This window comes from Urtica dioica, chromosome 11 (assembly GCF_054948205.1).
Source record: "Urtica dioica subsp. dioica isolate 48M chromosome 11, U.dioica_male_clone48M_v1_H2, whole genome shotgun sequence".
Taxonomy (NCBI): domain Eukaryota; kingdom Viridiplantae; phylum Streptophyta; class Magnoliopsida; order Rosales; family Urticaceae; genus Urtica; species Urtica dioica.
The window spans coordinates 445,950-472,432 of NC_142766.1; the positions used below are offsets into that span (position 1 = coordinate 445,950).

The 26,483-nt window shown below is 35.3% G+C and overlaps 1 protein-coding gene across 1 annotated transcript; it reads right to left on the reverse strand.

Annotated features, from left to right (window-relative positions):
- Nucleotides 1-20,599: 20,599 nt before the first annotated feature.
- LOC149380601 (uncharacterized) lies at nt 20,600-23,489 on the reverse strand. The gene is made up of 5 exons (XM_089630373.1): nt 23,168-23,489; nt 22,117-22,785; nt 21,518-21,651; nt 20,899-21,169; nt 20,600-20,841 (listed from the first exon to the last, which is right to left on the reverse strand). The coding sequence occupies exons 1-5, from the start codon at nt 23,487-23,489 to the stop codon at nt 20,600-20,602; spliced, it is 1,638 nt and encodes a 545-aa protein (XP_089486499.1).
- Between the last annotated feature and the right edge of the window lie 2,994 nt (nt 23,490-26,483).

Here is a 26,483-nt window from a genome sequence, read left to right on the forward strand (position 1 = left end):
ATTCTAGAATGGGGATTCTAAGTTTGTATTATCGATACAAAGTTCAAGATTTGGGGTATAAAGTTAATGTTTTAGGGTTAAAGTTCCATATTTGGGGCTCTAAGCCGTTATTTAGGATTAAAATTCAAGGTTTGGAGTCCTATGTTCTTATTTAGGCTACATATTTAGATCTGAGATCCAAGGTTGTAAATCGGGATCGTAATTTTAAGGTTTGAGATTTTAAGTTTTAGGTTATATTTCCAATGATCTTATTTAGAATCTTAAGCTCTTAGATGTGGTCCAAGTTTATAGGTTTAGGGTCCTAAGTTTTGATTTCGATATCTAAGTTCTAGATTTAGTGTCTTATGTTCTTCTAGACGTCCAACGTTGTAGTTTTGGTGCTTTACTTCTTATTTTTAGTCTTAAGTTAGTATTCGGGGTCCAATCAATAGATTTTGCATATAATGGCGTACGAATTTCCAAATTTAATGTCCAAGTTCTAGTTTAGGAGTTTGGAGTTTTAGTTTGTCGGTCCTAAGTTGTTATTAGGTGATCATAGTTTCACGTTTTGGGTTCATTGTTCTACATTCTAGGTCCCTAATTCTTATACGGGGCTTCATATCTAGATTTAAAGTCTAAAATTCTTAATACGAATCCAAAGTTCTAGATTTTTGGCCCAACGTTCTAGTTTGTTAGCCTAAAATCTTTTTAGGGGTCCAATGTTATAGATTTGGGGTCCTTGGTTCTTATTAGGCATCAAAATATCAAGAGTTTAGGTCCAAGGTTCATGATTTGGGGGTCAAAGTTCTATATCCGTAAAGTTCGTATTTTAGGTCTAAAATCCTAGACATGGTTTCATTTGTTCTAGATTAGCGGTTTTAAGCCCTTACTTGGAGTTGAAAGTTCTTATTTACGAGACAATATTCTAGATTTAGGGTAAAAACTTCTAGTTTAATGGCCTAGAGTTTTTATATTTTGGAGACCTAGTTTCTCTTTTGCTTTTCAAAGTTGTATATTGGGTGTCAAAGGTTCTAGATTTTGGGTCCTAAGTTCTTACTTAATGATAAAACTTACAGATTTTGGGACCCAAGTTCTACTTTAGGGTCCAAAGTTCTAGATTTGGAGTCCGGTGTTCTTATTTCGTGTCCAAAGTATTGAATTTGCGGTCCAAAGGTCTACATTTTAGGTTCAAATACGTCCGGAGTGCTTATTTGGGATCCATGGCTCTTATTTGCGGTCTAATATTCTAGGTTTAGTGTCCTAAGTTCGAATTAGGTGTCCGAAGTTCTTATTTTAGGTCATAATTCTTATTTTGGGACCTTAGTTCTAATTTGGCATCCTAAGTAATTTGGGGACCAAAGTCATAGAGTAATTGTCCAAATTTATATTTTGTCGTCCAACGTTCCAATTTCGATGTCTTAAGATCAAGACGATCGGTTTAAACTTTTTATTTGGAGTATATAATTTCAATTTAGGATAAAATATTCTAGAATGGGGATTCTAAGTTTGTATTATCGATACAAAGTTCAAGATTTGGGGTATAAAGTTAATGTTTTAGGGTTAAAGTTCCATATTTGGGGCTCTAAGCCGTTATTTAGGATAAAAATTCAAGGTTTGGAGTCCTATGTTCTTATTTAGGCTACATATTTAGATCTGAGATCCAAGGTTGTAAATCGGGATCGTAATTTTAAGGTTTGAGATTTTAAGTTTTAGGTTATATTTCCAATGATCTTATTTAGAATCTTAAGCTCTTAGATGTGGTCCAAGTTTATAGGTTTAGGGTCCTAAGTTTTGATTTCGATATCTAAGTTCTAGATTTAGTGTCTTATGTTCTTCTAGACGTCCAACGTTGTAGTTTTGGTGCTTTACTTCTTATTTTTAGTCTTAAGTTAGTATTCGGGGTCCAATCAATAGATTTTGCATATAATGGCGTACGAATTTCCAAATTTAATGTCCAAGTTCTAGTTTAGGAGTTTGGAGTTTTAGTTTGTCGGTCCTAAGTTGTTATTAGGTGATCATAGTTTCACGTTTTGGGTTCATTGTTCTACATTCTAGGTCCCTAATTCTTATACGGGGCTTCATATCTAGATTTAAAGTCTAAAATTCTTAATACGAATCCAAAGTTCTAGATTTTTGGCCCAACGTTCTAGTTTGTTAGCCTAAAATCTTTTTAGGGGTCCAATGTTATAGATTTGGGGTCCTTGGTTCTTATTAGGCATCAAAATATCAAGAGTTTAGGTCCAAGGTTCATGATTTGGGGGTCAAAGTTCTATATCCGTAAAGTTCGTATTTTAGGTCTAAAATCCTAGACATGGTTTCATTTGTTCTAGATTAGCGGTTTTAAGCCCTTACTTGGAGTTGAAAGTTCTTATTTACGAGACAATATTCTAGATTTAGGGTAAAAACTTCTAGTTTAATGGCCTAGAGTTTTTATATTTTGGAGACCTAGTTTCTCTTTTGCTTTTCAAAGTTGTATATTGGGTGTCAAAGGTTCTAGATTTTGGGTCCTAAGTTCTGACTTAATGATAAAACTTACAGATTTTGGGACCCAAGTTCTACTTTAGGGTCCAAAGTTCTAGATTTGGAGTCCGGTGTTCTTATTTCGTGTCCAAAGTATTGAATTTGCGGTCCAAAGGTCTACATTTTAGGTTCAAATACGTCCGGAGTGCTTATTTGGGATCCATGGCTCTTATTTGCGGTCTAATATTCTAGGTTTAGTGTCCTAAGTTCGAATTAGGTGTCCGAAGTTCTTATTTTAGGTCATAATTCTTATTTTGGGACCTTAGTTCTAATTTGGCATCCTAAGTAATTTGGGGACCAAAGTCATAGAGTAATTGTCCAAATTTATATTTTGTCGTCCAACGTTCCAATTTCGATGTCTTAAGATCAAGACGATCGGTTTAAACTTTTTATTTGGAGTATATAATTTCAATTTAGGATAAAATATTCTAGAATGGGGATTCTAAGTTTGTATTATCGATACAAAGTTCAAGATTTGGGGTATAAAGTTAATGTTTTAGGGTTAAAGTTCCATATTTGGGGCTCTAAGCCGTTATTTAGGATTAAAATTCAAGGTTTGGAGTCCTATGTTCTTATTTAGGCTACATATTTAGATCTGAGATCCAAGGTTGTAAATCGGGATCGTAATTTTAAGGTTTGAGATTTTAAGTTTTAGGTTATATTTCCAATGATCTTATTTAGAATCTTAAGCTCTTAGATGTGGTCCAAGTTTATAGGTTTAGGGTCCTAAGTTTTGATTTCGATATCTAAGTTCTAGATTTAGTGTCTTATGTTCTTCTAGACGTCCAACGTTGTAGTTTTGGTGCTTTACTTCTTATTTTTAGTCTTAAGTTAGTATTCGGGGTCCAATCAATAGATTTTGCATATAATGGCGTACGAATTTCCAAATTTAAAGTCCAAGTTCTAGTTTAGGAGTTTGGAGTTTTAGTTTGTCGGTCCTAAGTTGTTATTAGGTGATCATAGTTTCACGTTTTGGGTTCATTGTTCTACATTCTAGGTCCCTAATTCTTATACGGGGCTTCATATCTAGATTTAAAGTCTAAAATTCTTAATACGAATCCAAAGTTCTAGATTTTTGGCCCAACGTTCTAGTTTGTTAGCCTAAAATCTTTTTAGGGGTCCAATGTTATAGATTTGGGGTCCTTGGTTCTTATTAGGCATCAAAATATCAAGAGTTTAGGTCCAAGGTTCATGATTTGGGGGTCAAAGTTCTATATCCGTAAAGTTCGTATTTTAGGTCTAAAATCCTAGACATGGTTTCATTTGTTCTAGATTAGCGGTTTTAAGCCCTTACTTGGAGTTGAAAGTTCTTATTTACGAGACAATATTCTAGATTTAGGGTAAAAACTTCTAGTTTAATGGCCTAGAGTTTTTATATTTTGGAGACCTAGTTTCTCTTTTGCTTTTCAAAGTTGTATGTTGGGTGTCAAAGGTTCTAGATTTTGGGTCCTAAGTTCTTACTTAATGATAAAACTTACAGATTTTGGGACCCAAGTTCTACTTTAGGGTCCAAAGTTCTAGATTTGGAGTCCGGTGTTCTTATTTCGTGTCCAAAGTATTGAATTTGCGGTCCAAAGGTCTACATTTTAGGTTCAAATACGTCCGGAGTGCTTATTTGGGATCCATGGCTCTTATTTGCGGTCTAATATTCTAGGTTTAGTGTCCTAAGTTCGAATTAGGTGTCCGAAGTTCTTATTTTAGGTCATAATTCTTATTTTGGGACCTTAGTTCTAATTTGGCATCCTAAGTAATTTGGGGACCAAAGTCATAGAGTAATTGTCCAAATTTATATTTTGTCGTCCAACGTTCCAATTTCGATGTCTTAAGATCAAGACGATCGGTTTAAACTTTTTATTTGGAGTATATAATTTCAATTTAGGATAAAATATTCTAGAATGGGGATTCTAAGTTTGTATTATCGATACAAAGTTCAAGATTTGGGGTATAAAGTTAATGTTTTAGGGTTAAAGTTCCATATTTGGGGCTTTAAGCCGTTATTTAGGATAAAAATTCAAGGTTTGGAGTCCTATGTTCTTATTTAGGCTACATATTTAGATCTGAGATCCAAGGTTGTAAATCGGGATCGTAATTTTAAGGTTTGAGATTTTAAGTTTTAGGTTATATTTCCAATGATCTTATTTAGAATCTTAAGCTCTTAGATGTGGTCCAAGTTTATAGGTTTAGGGTCCTAAGTTTTGATTTCGATATCTAAGTTCTAGATTTAGTGTCTTATGTTCTTCTAGACGTCCAACGTTGTAGTTTTGGTGCTTTACTTCTTATTTTTAGTCTTAAGTTAGTATTCGGGGTCCAATCAATAGATTTTGCATATAATGGCGTACGAATTTCCAAATTTAATGTCCAAGTTCTAGTTTAGGAGTTTGGAGTTTTAGTTTGTCGGTCCTAAGTTGTTATTAGGTGATCATAGTTTCACGTTTTGGGTTCATTGTTCTACATTCTAGGTCCCTAGTTCTTATAGGGGCCTTCATATCTAGATTTAAAGTCTAAAATTCTTAATACGAATCCAAAGTTCTAGATTTTTGGCCCAACGTTCTAGTTTGTTAGCCTAAAATCTTTTTAGGGGTCCAAAGTTATAGATTTGGGGTCCTTGGTTCTTATTAGGCATCAAAATATCAAGAGTTTAGGTCCAAGGTTCATGATTTGGGGGTCAAAGTTCTATATCCGTAAAGTTCGTATTTTAGGTCTAAAATCCTAGACATGGTTTCATTTGTTCTAGATTAGCGGTTTTAAGCCCTTACTTGGAGTTGAAAGTTCTTATTTACGAGACAATATTCTAGATTTAGGGTAAAAACTTCTAGTTTAATGGCCTAGAGTTTTTATATTTTGCAGACCTAGTTTCTCTTTTGCTTTTCAAAGTTGTATATTGGGTGTCAAAGGTTCTAGATTTTGGGTCCTAAGTTCTTACTTAATGATAAAACTTACAGATTTTGGGACCCAAGTTCTACTTTAGGGTCCAAAGTTCTAGATTTGGAGTCCGGTGTTCTTATTTCGTGTCCAAAGTATTGAATTTGCGGTCCAAAGGTCTACATTTTAGGTTCAAATACGTCCGGAGTGCTTATTTGGGATCCATGGCTCTTATTTGCGGTCTAATATTCTAGGTTTAGTGTCCTAAGTTCGAATTAGGTGTCCGAAGTTCTTATTTTAGGTCATAATTCTTATTTTGGGACCTTAGTTCTAATTTGGCATCCTAAGTAATTTGGGGACCAAAGTCATAGAGTAATTGTCCAAATTTATATTTTGTCGTCCAACGTTCCAATTTCGATGTCTTAAGATCAAGACGATCGGTTTAAACTTTTTATTTGGAGTATATAATTTCAATTTAGGATAAAATATTCTAGAATGGGGATTCTAAGTTTGTATTATCGATACAAAGTTCAAGATTTGGGGTATAAAGTTAATGTTTTAGGGTTAAAGTTCCATATTTGGGGCTCTAAGCCGTTATTTAGGATAAAAATTCAAGGTTTGGAGTCCTATGTTCTTATTTAGGCTACATATTTAGATCTGAGATCCAAGGTTGTAAATCGGGATCGTAATTTTAAGGTTTGAGATTTTAAGTTTTAGGTTATATTTCCAATGATCTTATTTAGAATCTTAAGCTCTTAGATGTGGTCCAAGTTTATAGGTTTAGGGTCCTAAGTTTTGATTTCGATATCTAAGTTCTAGATTTAGTGTCTTATGTTCTTCTAGACGTCCAACGTTGTAGTTTTGGTGCTTTACTTCTTATTTTTAGTCTTAAGTTAGTATTCGGGGTCCAATCAATAGATTTTGCATATAATGGCGTACGAATTTCCAAATTTAATGTCCAAGTTCTAGTTTAGGAGTTTGGAGTTTTAGTTTGTCGGTCCTAAGTTGTTATTAGGTGATCATAGTTTCACGTTTTGGGTTCATTGTTCTACATTCTAGGTCCCTAGTTCTTATACGGGGCTTCATATCTAGATTTAAAGTCTAAAATTCTTAATACGAATCCAAAGTTCTAGATTTTTGGCCCAACGTTCTAGTTTGTTAGCCTAAAATCTGTTTAGGGGTCCAAAGTTATAGATTTGATGTCCTTGGTTCTTATTAGGCATCAAAATATCAAGAGTTTAGGTCCAAGGTTCATGATTTGGGGGTCAAAGTTCTATATCCGTAAAGTTCGTATTTTAGGTCTAAAATCCTAGACATGGTTTCATTTGTTCTAGATTAGCGGTTTTAAGCCCTTACTTGGAGTTGAAAGTTCTTATTTACGAGACAATATTCTAGATTTAGGGTAAAAACTTCTAGTTTAATGGCCTAGAGTTTTTATATTTTGCAGACCTAGTTTCTCTTTTGCTTTTCAAAGTTGTATATTGGGTGTCAAAGGTTCTAGATTTTGGGTCCTAAGTTCTTACTTAATGATAAAACTTACAGATTTTGGGACCCAAGTTCTACTTTAGGGTCCAAAGTTCTAGATTTGGAGTCCGGTGTTCTTATTTCGTGTCCAAAGTATTGAATTTGCGGTCCAAAGGTCTACATTTTAGGTTCAAATACGTCCGGAGTGCTTATTTGGGATCCATGGCTCTTATTTGCGGTCTAATATTCTAGGTTTAGTGTCCTAAGTTCGAATTAGGTGTCCGAAGTTCTTATTTTAGGTCATAATTCTTATTTTGGGACCTTAGTTCTAATTTGGCATCCTAAGTAATTTGGGGACCAAAGTCATAGAGTAATTGTCCAAATTTATATTTTGTCGTCCAACGTTCCAATTTCGATGTCTTAAGATCAAGACGATCGGTTTAAACTTTTTATTTGGAGTATATAATTTCAATTTAGGATAAAATATTCTAGAATGGGGATTCTAAGTTTGTATTATCGATACAAAGTTCAAGATTTGGGGTATAAAGTTAATGTTTTAGGGTTAAAGTTCCATATTTGGGGCTCTAAGCCGTTATTTAGGATAAAAATTCAAGGTTTGGAGTCCTATGTTCTTATTTAGGCTACATATTTAGATCTGAGATCCAAGGTTGTAAATCGGGATCGTAATTTTAAGGTTTGAGATTTTAAGTTTTAGGTTATATTTCCAATGATCTTATTTAGAATCTTAAGCTCTTAGATGTGGTCCAAGTTTATAGGTTTAGGGTCCTAAGTTTTGATTTCGATATCTAAGTTCTAGATTTAGTGTCTTATGTTCTTCTAGACGTCCAACGTTGTAGTTTTGGTGCTTTACTTCTTATTTTTAGTCTTAAGTTAGTATTCGGGGTCCAATCAATAGATTTTGCATATAATGGCGTACGAATTTCCAAATTTAATGTCCAAGTTCTAGTTTAGGAGTTTGGAGTTTTAGTTTGTCGGTCCTAAGTTGTTATTAGGTGATCATAGTTTCACGTTTTGGGTTCATTGTTCTACATTCTAGGTCCCTAGTTCTTATACGGGCCTTCATATCTAGATTTAAAGTCTAAAATTCTTAATACGAATCCAAAGTTCTAGATTTTTGGCCCAACGTTCTAGTTTGTTAGCCTAAAATCTTTTTAGGGGTCCAAAGTTATAGATTTGGGGTCCTTGGTTCTTATTAGGCATCAAAATATCAAGAGTTTAGGTCCAAGGTTCATGATTTGGGGGTCAAAGTTCTATATCCGTAAAGTTCGTATTTTAGGTCTAAAATCCTACACATGGTTTCATTTGTTCTAGATTAGCGGTTTTAAGCCCTTACTTGGAGTTGAAAGTTCTTATTTACGAGACAATATTCTAGATTTAGGGTAAAAACTTCTAGTTTAATGGCCTAGAGTTTTTATATTTTGCAGACCTAGTTTCTCTTTTGCTTTTCAAAGTTGTATATTGGGTGTCAAAGGTTCTAGATTTTGGGTCCTAAGTTCTTACTTAATGATAAAACTTACAGATTTTGGGACCCAAGTTCTACTTTAGGGTCCAAAGTTCTAGATTTGGAGTCCGGTGTTCTTATTTCGTGTCCAAAGTATTGAATTTGCGGTCCAAAGGTCTACATTTTAGGTTCAAATACGTCCGGAGTGCTTATTTGGGATCCATGGCTCTTATTTGCGGTCTAATATTCTAGGTTTAGTGTCCTAAGTTCGAATTAGGTGTCCGAAGTTCTTATTTTAGGTCATAATTCTTATTTTGGGACCTTAGTTCTAATTTGGCATCCTAAGTAATTTGGGGACCAAAGTCATAGAGTAATTGTCCAAATTTATATTTTGTCGTCCAACGTTCCAATTTCGATGTCTTAAGATCAAGACGATCGGTTTAAACTTTTTATTTGGAGTATATAATTTCAATTTAGGATAAAATATTCTAGAATGGGGATTCTAAGTTTGTATTATCGATACAAAGTTCAAGATTTGGGGTATAAAGTTAATGTTTTAGGGTTAAAGTTCCATATTTGGGGCTCTAAGCCGTTATTTAGGATTAAAATTCAAGGTTTGAAGTCCTATATTCTTATTTAGGATACATATTTAGATCTGAGATCCAAGGTTGTAAATCGGGATCGTAATTTTAAGGTTTGAGATTTTAAGTTTTAGGTTATATTTCCAATGATCTTATTTAGAATCTTAAGCTCTTAGATGTGGTCCAAGTTTATAGGTTTAGGGTCCTAAGTTTTGATTTCGATATCTAAGTTCTAGATTTAGTGTCTTATGTTCTTCTAGACGTCCAACGTTGTAGTTTTGGTGCTTTACTTCTTATTTTTAGTCTTAAGTTAGTATTCGGGGTCCAATCAATAGATTTTGCATATAATGGCGTACGAATTTCCAAATTTAATGTCCAAGTTCTAGTTTAGGAGTTTGGAGTTTTAGTTTGTCGGTCCTAAGTTGTTATTAGGTGATCATAGTTTCACGTTTTGGGTTCATTGTTCTACATTCTAGGTCCCTAGTTCTTATACGGGCCTTCATATCTAGATTTAAAGTCTAAAATTTTTAATACGAATCCAAAGTTCTAGATTTTTGGCCCAACGTTCTAGTTTGTTAGCCTAAAATCTTTTTAGGGGTCCAAAGTTATAGATTTGGGGTCCTTGGTTCTTATTAGGCATCAAAATATCAAGAGTTTAGGTCCAAGGTTCATGATTTGGGGGTCAAAGTTCTATATCCGTAAAGTTCGTATTTTAGGTCTAAAATCCTAGACATGGTTTCATTTGTTCTAGATTAGCGGTTTTAAGCCCTTACTTGGAGTTGAAAGTTCTTATTTACGAGACAATATTCTAGATTTAGGGTAAAAACTTCTAGTTTAATGGCCTAGAGTTTTTATATTTTGCAGACCTAGTTTCTCTTTTGCTTTTCAAAGTTGTATATTGGGTGTCAAAGGTTCTAGATTTTGGGTCCTAAGTTCTTACTTAATGATAAAACTTACAGATTTTGGGACCCAAGTTCTACTTTAGGGTCCAAAGTTCTAGATTTGGAGTCCGGTGTTCTTATTTCGTGTCCAAAGTATTGAATTTGCGGTCCAAAGGTCTACATTTTAGGTTCAAATACGTCCGGAGTGCTTATTTGGGATCCATGGCTCTTATTTGCGGTCTAATATTCTAGGTTTAGTGTCCTAAGTTCGAATTAGGTGTCCGAAGTTCTTATTTTAGGTCATAATTCTTATTTTGGGACCTTAGTTCTAATTTGGCATCCTAAGTAATTTGGGGACCAAAGTCATAGAGTAATTGTCCAAATTTATATTTTGTCGTCCAACGTTCCAATTTCGATGTCTTAAGATCAAGACGATCGGTTTAAACTTTTTATTTGGAGTATATAATTTCAATTTAGGATAAAATATTCTAGAATGGGGATTCTAAGTTTGTATTATCGATACAAAGTTCAAGATTTGGGGTATAAAGTTAATGTTTTAGGGTTAAAGTTCCATATTTGGGGCTCTAAGCCGTTATTTAGGATAAAAATTCAAGGTTTGGAGTCCTATGTTCTTATTTAGGCTACATATTTAGATCTGAGATCCAAGGTTGTAAATCGGGATCGTAATTTTAAGGTTTGAGATTTTAAGTTTTAGGTTATATTTCCAATGATCTTATTTAGAATCTTAAGCTCTTAGATGTGGTCCAAGTTTATAGGTTTAGGGTCCTAAGTTTTGATTTCGATATCTAAGTTCTAGATTTAGTGTCTTATGTTCTTCTAGACGTCCAACGTTGTAGTTTTGGTGCTTTACTTCTTATTTTTAGTCTTAAGTTAGTATTCGGGGTCCAATCAATAGATTTTGCATATAATGGCGTACGAATTTCCAAATTTAATGTCCAAGTTCTAGTTTAGGAGTTTGGAGTTTTAGTTTGTCGGTCCTAAGTTGTTATTAGGTGATCATAGTTTCACGTTTTGGGTTCATTGTTCTACATTCTAGGTCCCTAGTTCTTATACGGGCCTTCATATCTAGATTTAAAGTCTAAAATTCTTAATACGAATCCAAAGTTCTAGATTTTTGGCCCAACGTTCTAGTTTGTTAGCCTAAAATCTTTTTAGGGGTCCAAAGTTATAGATTTGGGGTCCTTGGTTCTTATTAGGCATCAAAATATCAAGAGTTTAGGTCCAAGGTTCATGATTTGGGGGTCAAAGTTCTATATCCGTAAAGTTCGTATTTTAGGTCTAAAATCCTACACATGGTTTCATTTGTTCTAGATTAGCGGTTTTAAGCCCTTACTTGGAGTTGAAAGTTCTTATTTACGAGACAATATTCTAGATTTAGGGTAAAAACTTCTAGTTTAATGGCCTAGAGTTTTTATATTTTGCAGACCTAGTTTCTCTTTTGCTTTTCAAAGTTGTATATTGGGTGTCAAAGGTTCTAGATTTTGGGTCCTAAGTTCTTACTTAATGATAAAACTTACAGATTTTGGGACCCAAGTTCTACTTTAGGGTCCAAAGTTCTAGATTTGGAGTCCGGTGTTCTTATTTCGTGTCCAAAGTATTGAATTTGCGGTCCAAAGGTCTACATTTTAGGTTCAAATACGTCCGGAGTGCTTATTTGGGATCCATGGCTCTTATTTGCGGTCTAATATTCTAGGTTTAGTGTCCTAAGTTCGAATTAGGTGTCCGAAGTTCTTATTTTAGGTCATAATTCTTATTTTGGGACCTTAGTTCTAATTTGGCATCCTAAGTAATTTGGGGACCAAAGTCATAGAGTAATTGTCCAAATTTATATTTTGTCGTCCAACGTTCCAATTTCGATGTCTTAAGATCAAGACGATCGGTTTAAACTTTTTATTTGGAGTATATAATTTCAATTTAGGATAAAATATTCTAGAATGGGGATTCTAAGTTTGTATTATCGATACAAAGTTCAAGATTTGGGGTATAAAGTTAATGTTTTAGGGTTAAAGTTCCATATTTGGGGCTCTAAGCCGTTATTTAGGATTAAAATTCAAGGTTTGAAGTCCTATATTCTTATTTAGGATACATATTTAGATCTGAGATCCAAGGTTGTAAATCGGGATCGTAATTTTAAGGTTTGAGATTTTAAGTTTTAGGTTATATTTCCAATGATCTTATTTAGAATCTTAAGCTCTTAGATGTGGTCCAAGTTTATAGGTTTAGGGTCCTAAGTTTTGATTTCGATATCTAAGTTCTAGATTTAGTGTCTTATGTTCTTCTAGACGTCCAACGTTGTAGTTTTGGTGCTTTACTTCTTATTTTTAGTCTTAAGTTAGTATTCGGGGTCCAATCAATAGATTTTGCATATAATGGCGTACGAATTTCCAAATTTAATGTCCAAGTTCTAGTTTAGGAGTTTGGAGTTTTAGTTTGTCGGTCCTAAGTTGTTATTAGGTGATCATAGTTTCACGTTTTGGGTTCATTGTTCTACATTCTAGGTCCCTAGTTCTTATACGGGCCTTCATATCTAGATTTAAAGTCTAAAATTTTTAATACGAATCCAAAGTTCTAGATTTTTGGCCCAACGTTCTAGTTTGTTAGCCTAAAATCTTTTTAGGGGTCCAAAGTTATAGATTTGGGGTCCTTGGTTCTTATTAGGCATCAAAATATCAAGAGTTTAGGTCCAAGGTTCATGATTTGGGGGTCAAAGTTCTATATCCGTGAAGTTCGTATTTGATGTCTAAATTCCAAGACATGGTTTCATTTGTTCTAGATTAGCGGGTTTAAGCCCTTACTTGGAGTTGAAAGTTCTTATTTACGAGACAATATTCTAGATTTAGGGTAAAAACTTCTAGTTTAATGGCCTAGAGTTTTTATATTTTGCAGACCTAGTTTCTCTTTTGCTTTTCAAAGTTGTATATTGGGTGTCAGAGGTTCTATATTTTGGGTCCTAAGTTCTTACATAATGATAAAACTTACAGATTTTGGGACCCAAGTTCTACTTTAGGGTCCAAAGTTCTAGATTTGGAGTCCGGTGTTCTTATTTCGTGTCCAAAGTTTTGAATTTGCTGTCCAAAGGTCTACATTTTAAGTTCAAATACGTCCGGAGTGCTTAGTTGGTATCCATGGCTCTTATTTGCGGTCTAATATTCTAGGTTTAGTGTCCTAAGTTCGAATTAGGTGTCCGAAGTTCTTATTTTAGGTCATAATTCTTATTTTGGGACCTTAGTTCTAATTTGGCATCCTAAGTAATTTGGGGACCAAATTCATAGAGTAATTGTCCAAATTTATATTTTGTCGTCCAACGTTCCAATTTCGATGTCTTAAGATCAAGATAATTGGTTTAAAGTTTTTAATTGGAGTATATAATTTCAATTTAGGATAAAATATTCTAGAATGGGGATTCTAAGTTTGTATCATCGATATATAGTTCAAGATTTGGGGTATAAAGTTAATGTTTTAGGGTTAAAGTTCCATATTTGGGGCTCTAAGCCGTTATTCAGGATAAAAATTCAAGGTTTGGAGTCTTATGTTCTTATTTAGGCTATGTATTTAGATCTGAGATCCAAGGTTGTAAATCGGGATCGTAATTTTAAGGTTTGAGATTTTAAGTTTTAGGTTATATTTCCAATGATCTTATTTAGAATCATAAGCTCTTAGATGTGGTCCAAGTTTATAGGTTTAGGGTCCTAAGTTTTGATTTCGATATCTAAGTTCTAGATTTAGTGTCTTATGTTCTTCTAGACGTCCAACGTTGTAGTTTTGGTGCTTTACTTCTTATTTTTAGTCTTAAGTTAGTATTCGGGGTCCAATCAATAGATTTTGCATATAATGGCGTACGAATTTCCAAATTTAATGTCCAAGTTCTAGTTTAGGAGTTTGGAGTTTTAGTTTGTCGGTCCTAAGTTGTTATTAGGTGATCATAGTTTCACGTTTTGGGTTCATTGTTCTACATTCTAGGTCCCTAGTTCTTATACGGGCCTTCATATCTAGATTTAAAGTCTAAAATTCTTAATACGAATCCAAAGTTCTAGATTTTTGGCCCAACGTTCTAGTTTGTTAGCCTAAAATCTTTTTAGGGGTCCAAAGTTATAGATTTGGGGTCCTTGGTTCTTATTAGGCATCAAAATATCAAGAGTTTAGGTCCAAGGTTCATGATTTGGGGGTCAAAGTTCTATATCCGTAAAGTTCGTATTTTAGGTCTAAAATCCTAGACATGGTTTCATTTGTTCTAGATTAGCGGTTTTAAGCCCTTACTTGGAGTTGAAAGTTCTTATTTACGAGACAATATTCTAGATTTAGGGTAAAAACTTCTAGTTTAATGGCCTAGAGTTTTTATATTTTGCAGACCTAGTTTCTCTTTTGCTTTTCAAAGTTGTATATTGGGTGTCAAAGGTTCTAGATTTTGGGTCCTAAGTTCTTACTTAATGATAAAACTTACAGATTTTGGGACCCAAGTTCTACTTTAGGGTCCAAAGTTCTAGATTTGGAGTCCGGTGTTCTTATTTCGTGTCCAAAGTATTGAATTTGCGGTCCAAAGGTCTACATTTTAGGTTCAAATACGTCCGGAGTGCTTATTTGGGATCCATGGCTCTTATTTGCGGTCTAATATTCTAGGTTTAGTGTCCTAAGTTCGAATTAGGTGTCCGAAGTTCTTATTTTAGGTCATAATTCTTATTTTGGGACCTTAGTTCTAATTTGGCATCCTAAGTAATTTGGGGACCAAAGTCATAGAGTAATTGTCCAAATTTATATTTTGTCGTCCAACGTTCCAATTTCGATGTCTTAAGATCAAGACGATCGGTTTAAACTTTTTATTTGGAGTATATAATTTCAATTTAGGATAAAATATTCTAGAATGGGGATTCTAAGTTTGTATTATCGATACAAAGTTCAAGATTTGGGGTATAAAGTTAATGTTTTAGGGTTAAAGTTCCATATTTGGGGCTCTAAGCCGTTATTTAGGATAAAAATTCAAGGTTTGGAGTCCTATGTTCTTATTTAGGCTACATATTTAGATTTGAGATCCAAGGTTGTAAATCGGGATCGTAATTTTAAGGTTTGAGATTTTAAGTTTTAGGTTATATTTCCAATGATCTTATTTAGAATCTTAAGCTCTTAGATGTGGTCCAAGTTTATAGGTTTAGGGTCCTAAGTTTTGATTTCGATATCTAAGTTCTAGATTTAGTGTCTTATGTTCTTCTAGACGTCCAACGTTGTAGTTTTGGTGCTTTACTTCTTATTTTTAGTCTTAAGTTAGTATTCGGGGTCCAATCAATAGATTTTGCATATAATGGCGTACGAATTTCCAAATTTAATGTCCAAGTTCTAGTTTAGGAGTTTGGAGTTTTAGTTTGTCGGTCCTAAGTTGTTATTAGGTGATCATAGTTTCACGTTTTGGGTTCATTGTTCTACATTCTAGGTCCCTAGTTCTTATACGGGCCTTCATATCTAGATTTAAAGTCTAAAATTCTTAATACGAATCCAAAGTTCTAGATTTTTGGCCCAACGTTCTAGTTTGTTAGCCTAAAATCTTTTTAGGGGTCCAAAGTTATAGATTTGGGGTCCTTGGTTCTTATTAGGCATCAAAATATCAAGAGTTTAGGTCCAAGGTTCATGATTTGGGGGTCAAAGTTCTATATCCGTAAAGTTCGTATTTTAGGTCTAAAATCCTACACATGGTTTCATTTGTTCTAGATTAGCGGTTTTAAGCCCTTACTTGGAGTTGAAAGTTCTTATTTACGAGACAATATTCTAGATTTAGGGTAAAAACTTCTAGTTTAATGGCCTAGAGTTTTTATATTTTGCAGACCTAGTTTCTCTTTTGCTTTTCAAAGTTGTATATTGGGTGTCAAAGGTTCTAGATTTTGGGTCCTAAGTTCTTACTTAATGATAAAACTTACAGATTTTGGGACCCAAGTTCTACTTTAGGGTCCAAAGTTCTAGATTTGGAGTCCGGTGTTCTTATTTCGTGTCCAAAGTATTGAATTTGCGGTCCAAAGGTCTACATTTTAGGTTCAAATACGTCCGGAGTGCTTATTTGGGATCCATGGCTCTTATTTGCGGTCTAATATTCTAGGTTTAGTGTCCTAAGTTCGAATTAGGTGTCCGAAGTTCTTATTTTAGGTCATAATTCTTATTTTGGGACCTTAGTTCTAATTTGGCATCCTAAGTAATTTGGGGACCAAAGTCATAGAGTAATTGTCCAAATTTATATTTTGTCGTCCAACGTTCCAATTTCGATGTCTTAAGATCAAGACGATCGGTTTAAACTTTTTATTTGGAGTATATAATTTCAATTTAGGATAAAATATTCTAGAATGGGGATTCTAAGTTTGTATTATCGATACAAAGTTCAAGATTTGGGGTATAAAGTTAATGTTTTAGGGTTAAAGTTCCATATTTGGGGCTCTAAGCCGTTATTTAGGATTAAAATTCAAGGTTTGAAGTCCTATATTCTTATTTAGGATACATATTTAGATCTGAGATCCAAGGTTGTAAATCGGGATCGTAATTTTAAGGTTTGAGATTTTAAGTTTTAGGTTATATTTCCAATGATCTTATTTAGAATCTTAAGCTCTTAGATGTGGTCCAAGTTTATAGGTTTAGGGTCCTAAGTTTTGATTTCGATATCTAAGTTCTAGATTTAGTGTCTTATGTTCTTCTAGACGTCCAACGTTGTAGTTTTGGTGCTTTACTTCTTATTTTTAGTCTTAAGTTAGTATTCGGGGTCCAATCAATAGATTTTGCATATAATGGCGTACGAATTTCCAAATTTAATGTCCAAGTTCTAGTTTAGGAGTTTGGAGTTTTAGTTTGTCGGTCCTAAGTTGTTATTAGGTGATCATAGTTTCACGTTTTGGGTTCATTGTTCTACATTCTAGGTCCCTAGTTCTTATACGGGGCTTCATATCTAGATTTAAAGTCTAAAATTCTTAATACGAATCCAAAGTTCTAGATTTTTGGCCCAACGTTCTAGTTTGTTAGCCTAAAATCTGTTTAGGGGTCCAAAGTTATAGATTTGATGTCCTTGGTTCTTATTAGGCATCAAAATATCAAGAGTTTAGGTCCAAGGTTCATGATTTGGGGGTCAAAGTTCTATATCCGTGAAGTTCGTATTTTAGGTCTAAAAGCCTAGATATGGTTTCATTTGTTCTAGATTAGCGGTTTTAAGCCCTTACTTGGAGTTGAAAGTTCTTATTTACGAGACAATATTCTATATTTAGGGTAAAAACTTCTAGTTTAATGGCTTAGAGTTTTTATATTTTGCAGACCTAGTTTCTCTTTTGCTTTTCAAAGTTGTATATTGGGTGTCAGAGGTTCTAGATTTTGGGTCCTAAGTTCTTACTTAATGATAAAACTTACAGATTTTGGGACCCAAGTTCTACTTTAGGGTCCAAAGTTCTAGATTTGGAGTCCGGTGTTCTTATTTCGTGTCCAAAGTATTGAATTTGCGGTCCAAAGGTCTAGATTTTAAGTTCAAATACGTCCGGAGTGCTTATTTGTGATCCATGGCTCTTATTTGCGGTATAATATTCTAGGTTTAGTGTCCTAAGTTCGAATTAGGTGTCCGAAGTTCTTATTTTAGGTCATAATTCTTATTTTGGGACCTTAGTTCTAATTTGGCATCCTAAGTAATTTGGGAACCAAAGTCATAGAGTAATTGTCCAAATTTATATTTTGTCGTCCAACGTTCCAATTTCGATGTCTTAAGATCAAGACGATCGGTTTAAACTTTTTATTTGGAATATATAATTTCAATTTAGGATAAAATATTCTAGAATGGGGATTCTAAGTTTGTATTATCGATACAAAGTTCAAGATTTGGGGTATAAAGTTAATGTTTTAGGGTTAAAGTTCCATATTTGGGGCTCTAAGCCGTAATTTAGGATAAAAATTCAAGGTTTGGAGTCCTATGTTCTTATTTAGGCTACATATTTAGATCTGAGATCCAAGGTTGTAAATCGGGATCGTAATTTTGAGGTTTGAGATTTTAAGTTTTAGGTTATATTTCCAATGATCTTATTTAGAATCTTAAGCTCTTAGATGTGGTCCAAGTTTATAGGTTTAGGGTCCTAAGTTTTGATTTCGATATCTAAGTTCTAGATTTAGTGTCTTATGTTCTTCTAGACGTCCAACGTTGTAGTTTTGGTGCTTTACTTCTTATTTTTAGTCTTAAGTTAGTATTCGGGGTCCAATCAATAGATTTTGCATATAATGGCGTACGAATTTCCAAATTTAATGTCCAAGTTCTAGTTTAGGAGTTTGGAGTTTTAGTTTGTCGGTCCTAAGTTGTTTTTAGGTGATCATAGTTTCACGTTTTGGGTTCATTGTTCTACATTCTAGGTCCCTAGTTCTTATACGGGGCTTCATATCTAGATTTAAAGTCTAAAATTCTTAATATGAATCCAAAGTTCTAGATTTTTGGCCCAATGTTCTAGTTTGTTAGCCTAAAATCTTTTTAGGGGTCCAAAGTTATAGATTTGGGGTCCTTGGTTCTTATTAGGCATCAAAATATCAAGAGTTTAGGTCCAAGGTTCATGATTTGGGGGTCAAAGTTCTATATCCGTGAAGTTCGTATTTGATGTCTAAATTCCAAGACATGGTTTCATTTGTTCTAGATTAGCGGGTTTAAGCCCTTACTTGGAGTTGAAAGTTCTTATTTACGAGACAATATTCTAGATTTAGGGTAAAAACTTCTAGTTTAATGGCCTAGAGTTTTTATATTTTGCAGACCTAGTTTCTCTTTTGCTTTTCAAAGTTGTATATTGGGTGTCAGAGGTTCTATATTTTGGGTCCTAAGTTCTTACATAATGATAAAACTTACAGATTTTGGGACCCAAGTTCTACTTTAGGGTCCAAAGTTCTAGATTTGGAGTCCGGTGTTCTTATTTCGTGTCCAAAGTTTTGAATTTGCTGTCCAAAGGTCTACATTTTAAGTTCAAATACGTCCGGAGTGCTTAGTTGGTATCCATGGCTCTTATTTGCGGTCTAATATTCTAGGTTTAGTGTCCTAAGTTCGAATTAGGTGTCCGAAGTTCTTATTTTAGGTCATAATTCTTATTTTGGGACCTTAGTTCTAATTTGGCATCCTAAGTAATTTGGGGACCAAATTCATAGAGTAATTGTCCAAATTTATATTTTGTCGTCCAACGTTCCAATTTCGATGTCTTAAGATCAAGATAATTGGTTTAAAGTTTTTAATTGGAGTATATAATTTCAATTTAGGATAAAATATTCTAGAATGGGGATTCTAAGTTTGTATCATCGATATATAGTTCAAGATTTGGGGTATAAAGTTAATGTTTTAGGGTTAAAGTTCCATATTTGGGGCTCTAAGCCGTTATTCAGGATAAAAATTCAAGGTTTGGAGTCTTATGTTCTTATTTAGGCTATGTATTTAGATCTGAGATCCAAGGTTGTAAATCGGGATCGTAATTTTAAGGTTTGAGATTTTAAGTTTTAGGTTATATTTCCAATGATCTTATTTAGAATCATAAGCTCTTAGATGTGGTCCAAGTTTATAGGTTTAGGGTCCTAAGTTTTGATTTCGATATCTAAGTTCTAGATTTAGTGTCTTATGTTCTTCTAGACGTCCAACGTTGTAGTTTTGGTGCTTTACTTCTTATTTTTAGTCTTAAGTTAGTATTCGGGGTCCAATCAATAGATTTTGCATATAATGGCGTACGAATTTCCAAATTTAATGTTCAAGTTCTAGTTTAGGAGTTTGGAGTTTTAATTTGTCGGTCCTTAGTTGTTATTAGGTTATCATAGTTTCACGTTTTGGGTTCATTGTTCTACATTCTAGGTCCCTAGTTCTTATACGGGGCTTCATATCTAGATTTAAAGTCTAAAATTCTTAATACGAATCCAAAGTTCTAGATTTTTGGCCCAATGTTCTAGTTTGTTAGCCTAAAATCTTTTTAGGGGTCCAAAGTTATAGATTTGGGGTCCTTGGTTCTTATTAGGCATCAAAATATCAAGAGTTTAGGTCCAAGGTTCATGATTTGGGGGTCAAAGTTCTATATCCGTAAAGTTCGTATTTGAGGTCTAAACTCCAAGACATGGTTTCATTTGTTCTAGATTAGCAGGTTTAAGCCCTTACTTGGAGTTGAAAGTTCTTATTTACGAGACAATATTCTAGATGTTGGGTAAAAACTTCTAGTTTAATGGCCTAGAGTTTTTATATTTTGCAGACCTAGTTTCTCTTTTGCTTTTCAAAGTTGTATATTGGGTGTCAAAGGTTCTAGATTTTGGGTCCTAAGTTCTTACATAATGATAAAACTTACAGATTTTTTATGGAGAATCCCTTCGAGAGAATGAAAGGAGCCTCGGATCAAAGCGGAACGAACATGGAGTCGTCTCGAGAGTCGAAATACTTGATCAGTTTGGTCTTGAATTTGCAATTTCGGATGTTGTTTGTGGATTTATGGTTTGTATAGATTTTGGTCGAATTCAGATAAGGGTCGTAGAGGTTGTATGGAATGAAAATCGCCACAATAGTTTATGATTCGAACTATTGATAAGATTGGATGAACAAGAACGCCACAAGGAATTGCCTTGATAAGTTCTTCGTTTAGGGCTTAAAATTTCAGAGAACTAATACTCACACAATTGTTTGATAATCAAATATGGTGTGTCTTCTTCTTCCTCACTATTGATACAAATACTCAATTCGAGATTATGGTTACAAAAACCAAAGAGACGCCATAAATCTTGAATTAACACAAAAAACGAAATAACTCTCAGACCATAAACTCACAAACGGTTGCAAGAAAACCAACAGTCTCACACACACATAAAATTCGTTTATCCCTTTGGGCTTGACTCTATTTCGGATTATTGCCTTGAGTTTGGGCTGAGATCATGTTGACGATTCTGGGCTCTTCTATGGCAATATTTTGGTCTCCAAACTTGTGAAGTAGGCTGGTCACTTGCTCTTTGAATCTCTTGGTTCGGGCTCGCGTCATTGGGCCCTCCGGTGTATCCTTGATTGAATGCGAATGCATGTTCGTGGTGATGTCCTCATCATTGCCCCCGGGTTGGAAAGGATTTGCCCTCAAATCCAAATCTGCATGAAAAGGAGACAAATCAGCAACATTAAAAGTAGCACTCACATTATACTTACCTTGGAGATCAAGTTTGTATGCATTGTCGTTGATTTTCGACACCACTTGGAATGGACCGTCGCCACGGGGGAGTAACTTGGACTTGCGTTGTTCTGGAAAACGTTCCTTGCGCATGTGAATCCAAACCCAATCTCCGGGCTGAAACAAAACTTTTGTGCGCCCTTTGTTTGCTTGCTTTGCATATTGATCGTTGCGTCGCTCAATGTTGGCCCGAACTTTTTCGTGGAGAGATTGTACAAAATCAGCCTTCCGTGCGCCATCGAGATTAACCTGTTGAGAACTAGGCAAAGGAAACAAATCCAAAGGCGTAATAGGATTGAAACCATACACAATTTCGAAAGGTGAAAATGTAGTGGCTGAATGCTTGCTGTGATTGTATGCAAATTCGACATGAGGCAAACATTCTTCCCAAGACTTAAGATTAGTTTTGATTATGGCACGCAACAAAGTAGACAATGTTCTATTCACAACTTCCGTTTGCCCATCAGTTTGGGGGTGACAAGTGGTAGAGAAAAGTAATTTCGTACCTAATTTTGTCCACAATGTCTTCCAAAAATAACTCAAGAATTTCGCATCACGATCGCAAACAATGGTTTTAGGTATACCGTGGAGTCGTACGATGTCGCGAAAAAACAAGTTGGCGATGTTGGAAGCATCGCTGGTCTTCTTGCAAGGGCTGAAATGCGCCATCTTGGAGAACCGATCAACGACAACAAAAATGGAATCATTTCCCTTGCTAGATCGAGGCAAACCTAAAACAAAGTCCATAGATAAATCAATCCAAGGAGAATTAGAAACGGGAAGAGGACACATATCATGGGGCTGACTTTTTGATTTAGCCTTTTTACAAACAATGCAATTTCCACAAATTCGTTCAACATCTTTTCGCATGTTCGGCCAATAAAAATTTGATTGCAAAATAGGCAGCGTTTTAGCAACACCAAAATGACCCATCAAACCACCACTATGTGCCTCACGAACAAGTAATTCACGCATAGAACCACTAGGCGAACATAGCTTGTTTTTGTAAAACAAAAATCCATCATGCAAATAAAATTTTGCAAAAGCTTTTTGTGAACAGTTTGCATGAACTTCACCAAAATCCGAATCATCTTTGTACAACTCTTTTATTATTTCAAAACCCAACAAGTGTGCACTCAAAGATGAAAGTAAAACATACCTCCGAGAAAGGGCGTCGGCTACCACATTCTCTTTACCTGATTTGTACCGAATGACGTAAGGAAAAGGTTCGATGAACTCTACCCACGTCGCATGTCGTTTATTCAACTTGTGTTGTCCTTTGAGGTACTTTAAGGACTCGTGGTCGGTGTGAATGATGAACTCTTTGGAAAGGAGATAGTGTTGCCATGTTTCCAAAGCGCAGATGAGTGCGTAGAGCTCTTTGTCGTAGGTCGGGTAATTCAGCGATGCGCCTTTCAATTTCTCGCTGAAATACGCCAAGGGACGTCCTTGTTGCATAAGGACAGCGCCAATACCAATGCCTGAAGCGTCGCATTGAATTTCGAAGGGCTGGTCAAAATTGGGCAGCGCCAAAAGAGGAGGATTGATGAGGCGCTCTTTCAAAGTTTGGAATGCTCCCTCTTGCTCGTTTCCCCATTGGAATCCCACATCTTTTTTGATTAATTCGGTCAAAGGTGCTGCGATGGTGCTGAAATTGGGAACAAAGCGACGGTAAAATCCCGCAAGGCCGTGGAAGCTTCTAACTTGTTGCACGGTCGTTGGTGTTGGCCACTCTTGAATTGCCTTGACTTTCGCGCTATCCACGGAGATTCCTTTAGTGCTGACTACGAAACCAAGAAACACAACTCCGTCCGTGCAAAAAGAGCATTTGGACAAGTTAGCATATAATTGTTCTTTGCGCAACACTTCAAAAACCATGTTCAAATGAATCATGTGGTCATCAAAAGTCATACTATAAATCAAGATATGATCTAAATAAACAACCACAAATTTCCCAATGAAAGAACGAAGTACATGGTTCATTTAAGCGCATGAAAGTACTCGGAGCATTTGTTAAACCAAACGGCATGACTAACCACTCGTATAAACCTTGTTTTGTTTTGAAAGCTGTTTTCCATTCATCACCCTCTTTCATTCTTATTTGGTGATAACCACTTCGCAAGTCAATTTTTGTAAAAACACACGCAGCATGCAATTCATCAAGCATATCATCTAATCTAGGAATAGGAAATCGATACTTTACCGTGATGAAGTTGATGGCGCGACAATCTACACACATGCGCCAACTGCCATCTTTCTTTGGGACGAGGAGAACGGCCACCGCGCATGGACTCAAGCTCTCGCGGATGTATCCTTTGGCCATGAGGTCATCAATTTGTCGCTGGAGCTCCTTTGTCTCGGTTGGATTAACACGGTACGCTGGACGATTTGGAAGGGCAGCGCCGGGGACTAAGTCAATTTGATGTTCGATGCCGCGGATTGGTGGCAAACCGGATGGAACATCATCGGGAAAAACGTCCGCAAAATCCTGTAACAATTCCACAACAAGACTAGGCAAACTTTTGTCAAGTTGGTCAGCGTGTAAAAGATGTCCTTTGTGCAAGAACATCAGAATCGGTTTTTCATTAAAAATTGCCTTTTTAACCTTGCTTGCACTCACTAAAAAATTTTGTTTTCTCTCATGGGTTTCGACCAGAGTTTGATTGGCTTTTTCTTTGGTACTCGTGCTCTGATACCAAATGAAGAGAACCTCGCTGCCTTTGCGATGAACGAAGCTCAAATCGTTGCGGAATAACGTGGGTTGCCTCAATAAGTCTTTGCTTCAATTTGGATGAAGGTTTGCTGTTTTGTTGTTGTAGGGAATTTTTGGTGGTTTTTGGATAGGTTGAAAGGAAGGGTCGGTTTGGTGTTTTGGGTGGAGTGATAATCGCCACAATAGTTTGTAATTTGAACTATTGATAAGATTGAGGGGGAATGAAAGACGCCACAATAGTCTATTGAATGAAACTATTGATAAGTCAAGAACTCGAAGAACGCCACAAAGTTATTTGCCTTGATAAGTTCAACGATTTAGAACCTAAGAAATTAGAGAGTATTTTCTCACAAAAGTGTTTTCATAAATGTTCATTCATTATCTTCATTCAGATTGAGTTGCCTATAAATACAACTTCAAATGATGGTTACAAGTATACCAAAAGACAAGAAAACCAAAGGACAAACAAACCCAAAAGTCACACAATTAAATTGCTAAAACATTAAATGGACCGAGATATTTTGAAGCAGAATAGAATGGGTCTGGGATTCGACTTTTAACAAACTGTCCAGCTGTATTAAAGATCTCGTCTTTCTCTTCGATTTGATATGCTGTACGCGTAAATCCGATAACCGAGTCAAAAGATACGGCCCTCTGAAGTTGGACCGACAGATTTGGACGCAGAATTCGGCCCGCATCATTCTCTCCGGGTTGGAAAGAATTCGTCCTCGAATTCGATGCATCTTCAGGTGTTGTGGAAGGAGAATGATTTTCATGATGAACTCCAAAGATCGAAGCTCCACCTCTAATAAACTGGACATATTAACAAAGTCTTTGTGAACTCCATAAGCTTGATTGATCGTTGAGATGAATGCTATCTTTACTTCTTCTTCTTTCTCTATTTCATTACAAATTTGGCTGCTCAAATGCTCACCAATGATTTCTTCTTCACCATCGCTTTCATCGTAGATCGGATCACCGATTGCCTCGAAGAAATATTCTTCATCTTCTTCGTCGGCAATTTTGAACACGTGTGACATAAAGTCATCTTCAATAAATCCAGCAAAAAGTTCCATGATTCACGATCGTCTTCGGCTCTGATACCAAATGAAGGAGAATCCCTTCGAGAGAATGAAAGGAGCCTCGGATCAAAGCGGAACGAACGTGGAGTCGTCTCGAGAGTCGAAATACTTGATCAGTTTGGTCTTGAATTTGCAATTTCGGATGTTGTTTGTGGATTTATGGTTTGTATAGATTTTGGTCGAATTCAGATAAGGGTCGTAGAGGTTGTATGGAATGAAAATCGCCACAATAGTTTATGATTCGAACTATTGATAAGATTGGATGAACAAGAACGCCACAAGGAATTGCCTTGATAAGTTCTTCGTTTAGGGCTTAAAATTTCAGAGAACTAATACTCACACAATTGTTTGATAATCAAAGATGGTCTGTCTTCTTCTTCCACACAATTGATACAAATACTCAATTCGAGATTATGGTTACAAAAACCAAAGAGACGCCATAAATCTCGAATTAACACAAAAAACAAAATAACTCTCAGACCATAAACTCACAAACGGTTGCAAGAAAACCAACAGTCTCACACACACATAAAATTCGTTTATCCCTTTGGGCTTGACTCTATTTCGGATTATTGCCTTGAGTTTGGGCTGAGATCATGTTGACGATTCTGGGCTCTTCTATGGCAATATTTTGGACTCCAAACTTGTGAAGTAGGCTGGTCACTTGCTCTTTGAATCTCTTGGTTCGGGCTCGCGTCATTGGGCCCTCCGGTGTATCCTTGATTGAATGCGAATGCATGTTCGTGGTGATGTCCTCATCAATTTTGGGACCCAAGTTCTACTTTAGGGTCCAAACTTCTAGATTTGGAGTCCGGTGTTCTTATTTCGTGTCCAAAGTTTTGAATTTGCGGTCCAAAGGTCTACATTTTAAGTTCAAATACGTCCGGAGTGCTTATTTGGTATCCATGGCTCTTATTTGCGGTCTAATATTCTAGGTTTAGTGTCCTAAGTTCGAATTAGGTGTCCGAAGTTCTTATTTTAGGTCATAATTCTTATTTTGGGACCTTAGTTCTAATTTGGCATCCTAAGTAATTTGGGGACCAAAGTCATAGAGTAATTGTCCAAATTTATATTTTGTCGTCCAACGTTCCAATTTCGATGTCTTAAGATCAAGATAATCGGTTTAAAGTTTTTATTTGGAGTATATAATTTCAATTTAGGATAAAATATTCTAGAATGGGGATTCTAAGTTTGTATCATCGATATAAAGTTCAAGATTTGGGGTATAAAGTTAATGTTTTAGGGTTAAAGTTCCATATTTGGGGCCGTTATTTAGGATAAAAATTCAAGGTTTGGAGTCCTATGTTCTTATTTAGGCTACATAATTAGATCTGAGATCCAAGGTTGTAAATTGGGATCGTAATTTTAAGGTTTGAGATTTTAAGTTTTAGGTTATATTTCCAATGATCTTATTTAGAATCTTAAGCTCTTAGATGTGGTCCAAGTTTATAGGTTTAGGGTCCTAAGTTTTGATTTCGATATCTAAGTTCTAGATTTAGTGTCTTATGTTCTTCTAGACGTCCAACGTTGTAATTTTGGTGCTTTACTTCTTATTTTTAGTCTTAAGTTAGTATTCGGGGTCCAATCAATAGATTTTGCATATAATGGCGTACGAATTTCCAAATTTAATGTCCAAAATCTAGTTTAGAAGTTTGGAGTTTTAGTTTGTCGGTCCTAAGTTGTTATTAGGTGATCATAGTTTCACGTTTTGGGTTCATTGTTCTACATTCTAGGTCCATAGTTCTTATACGGGGCTTCATATCTAGAT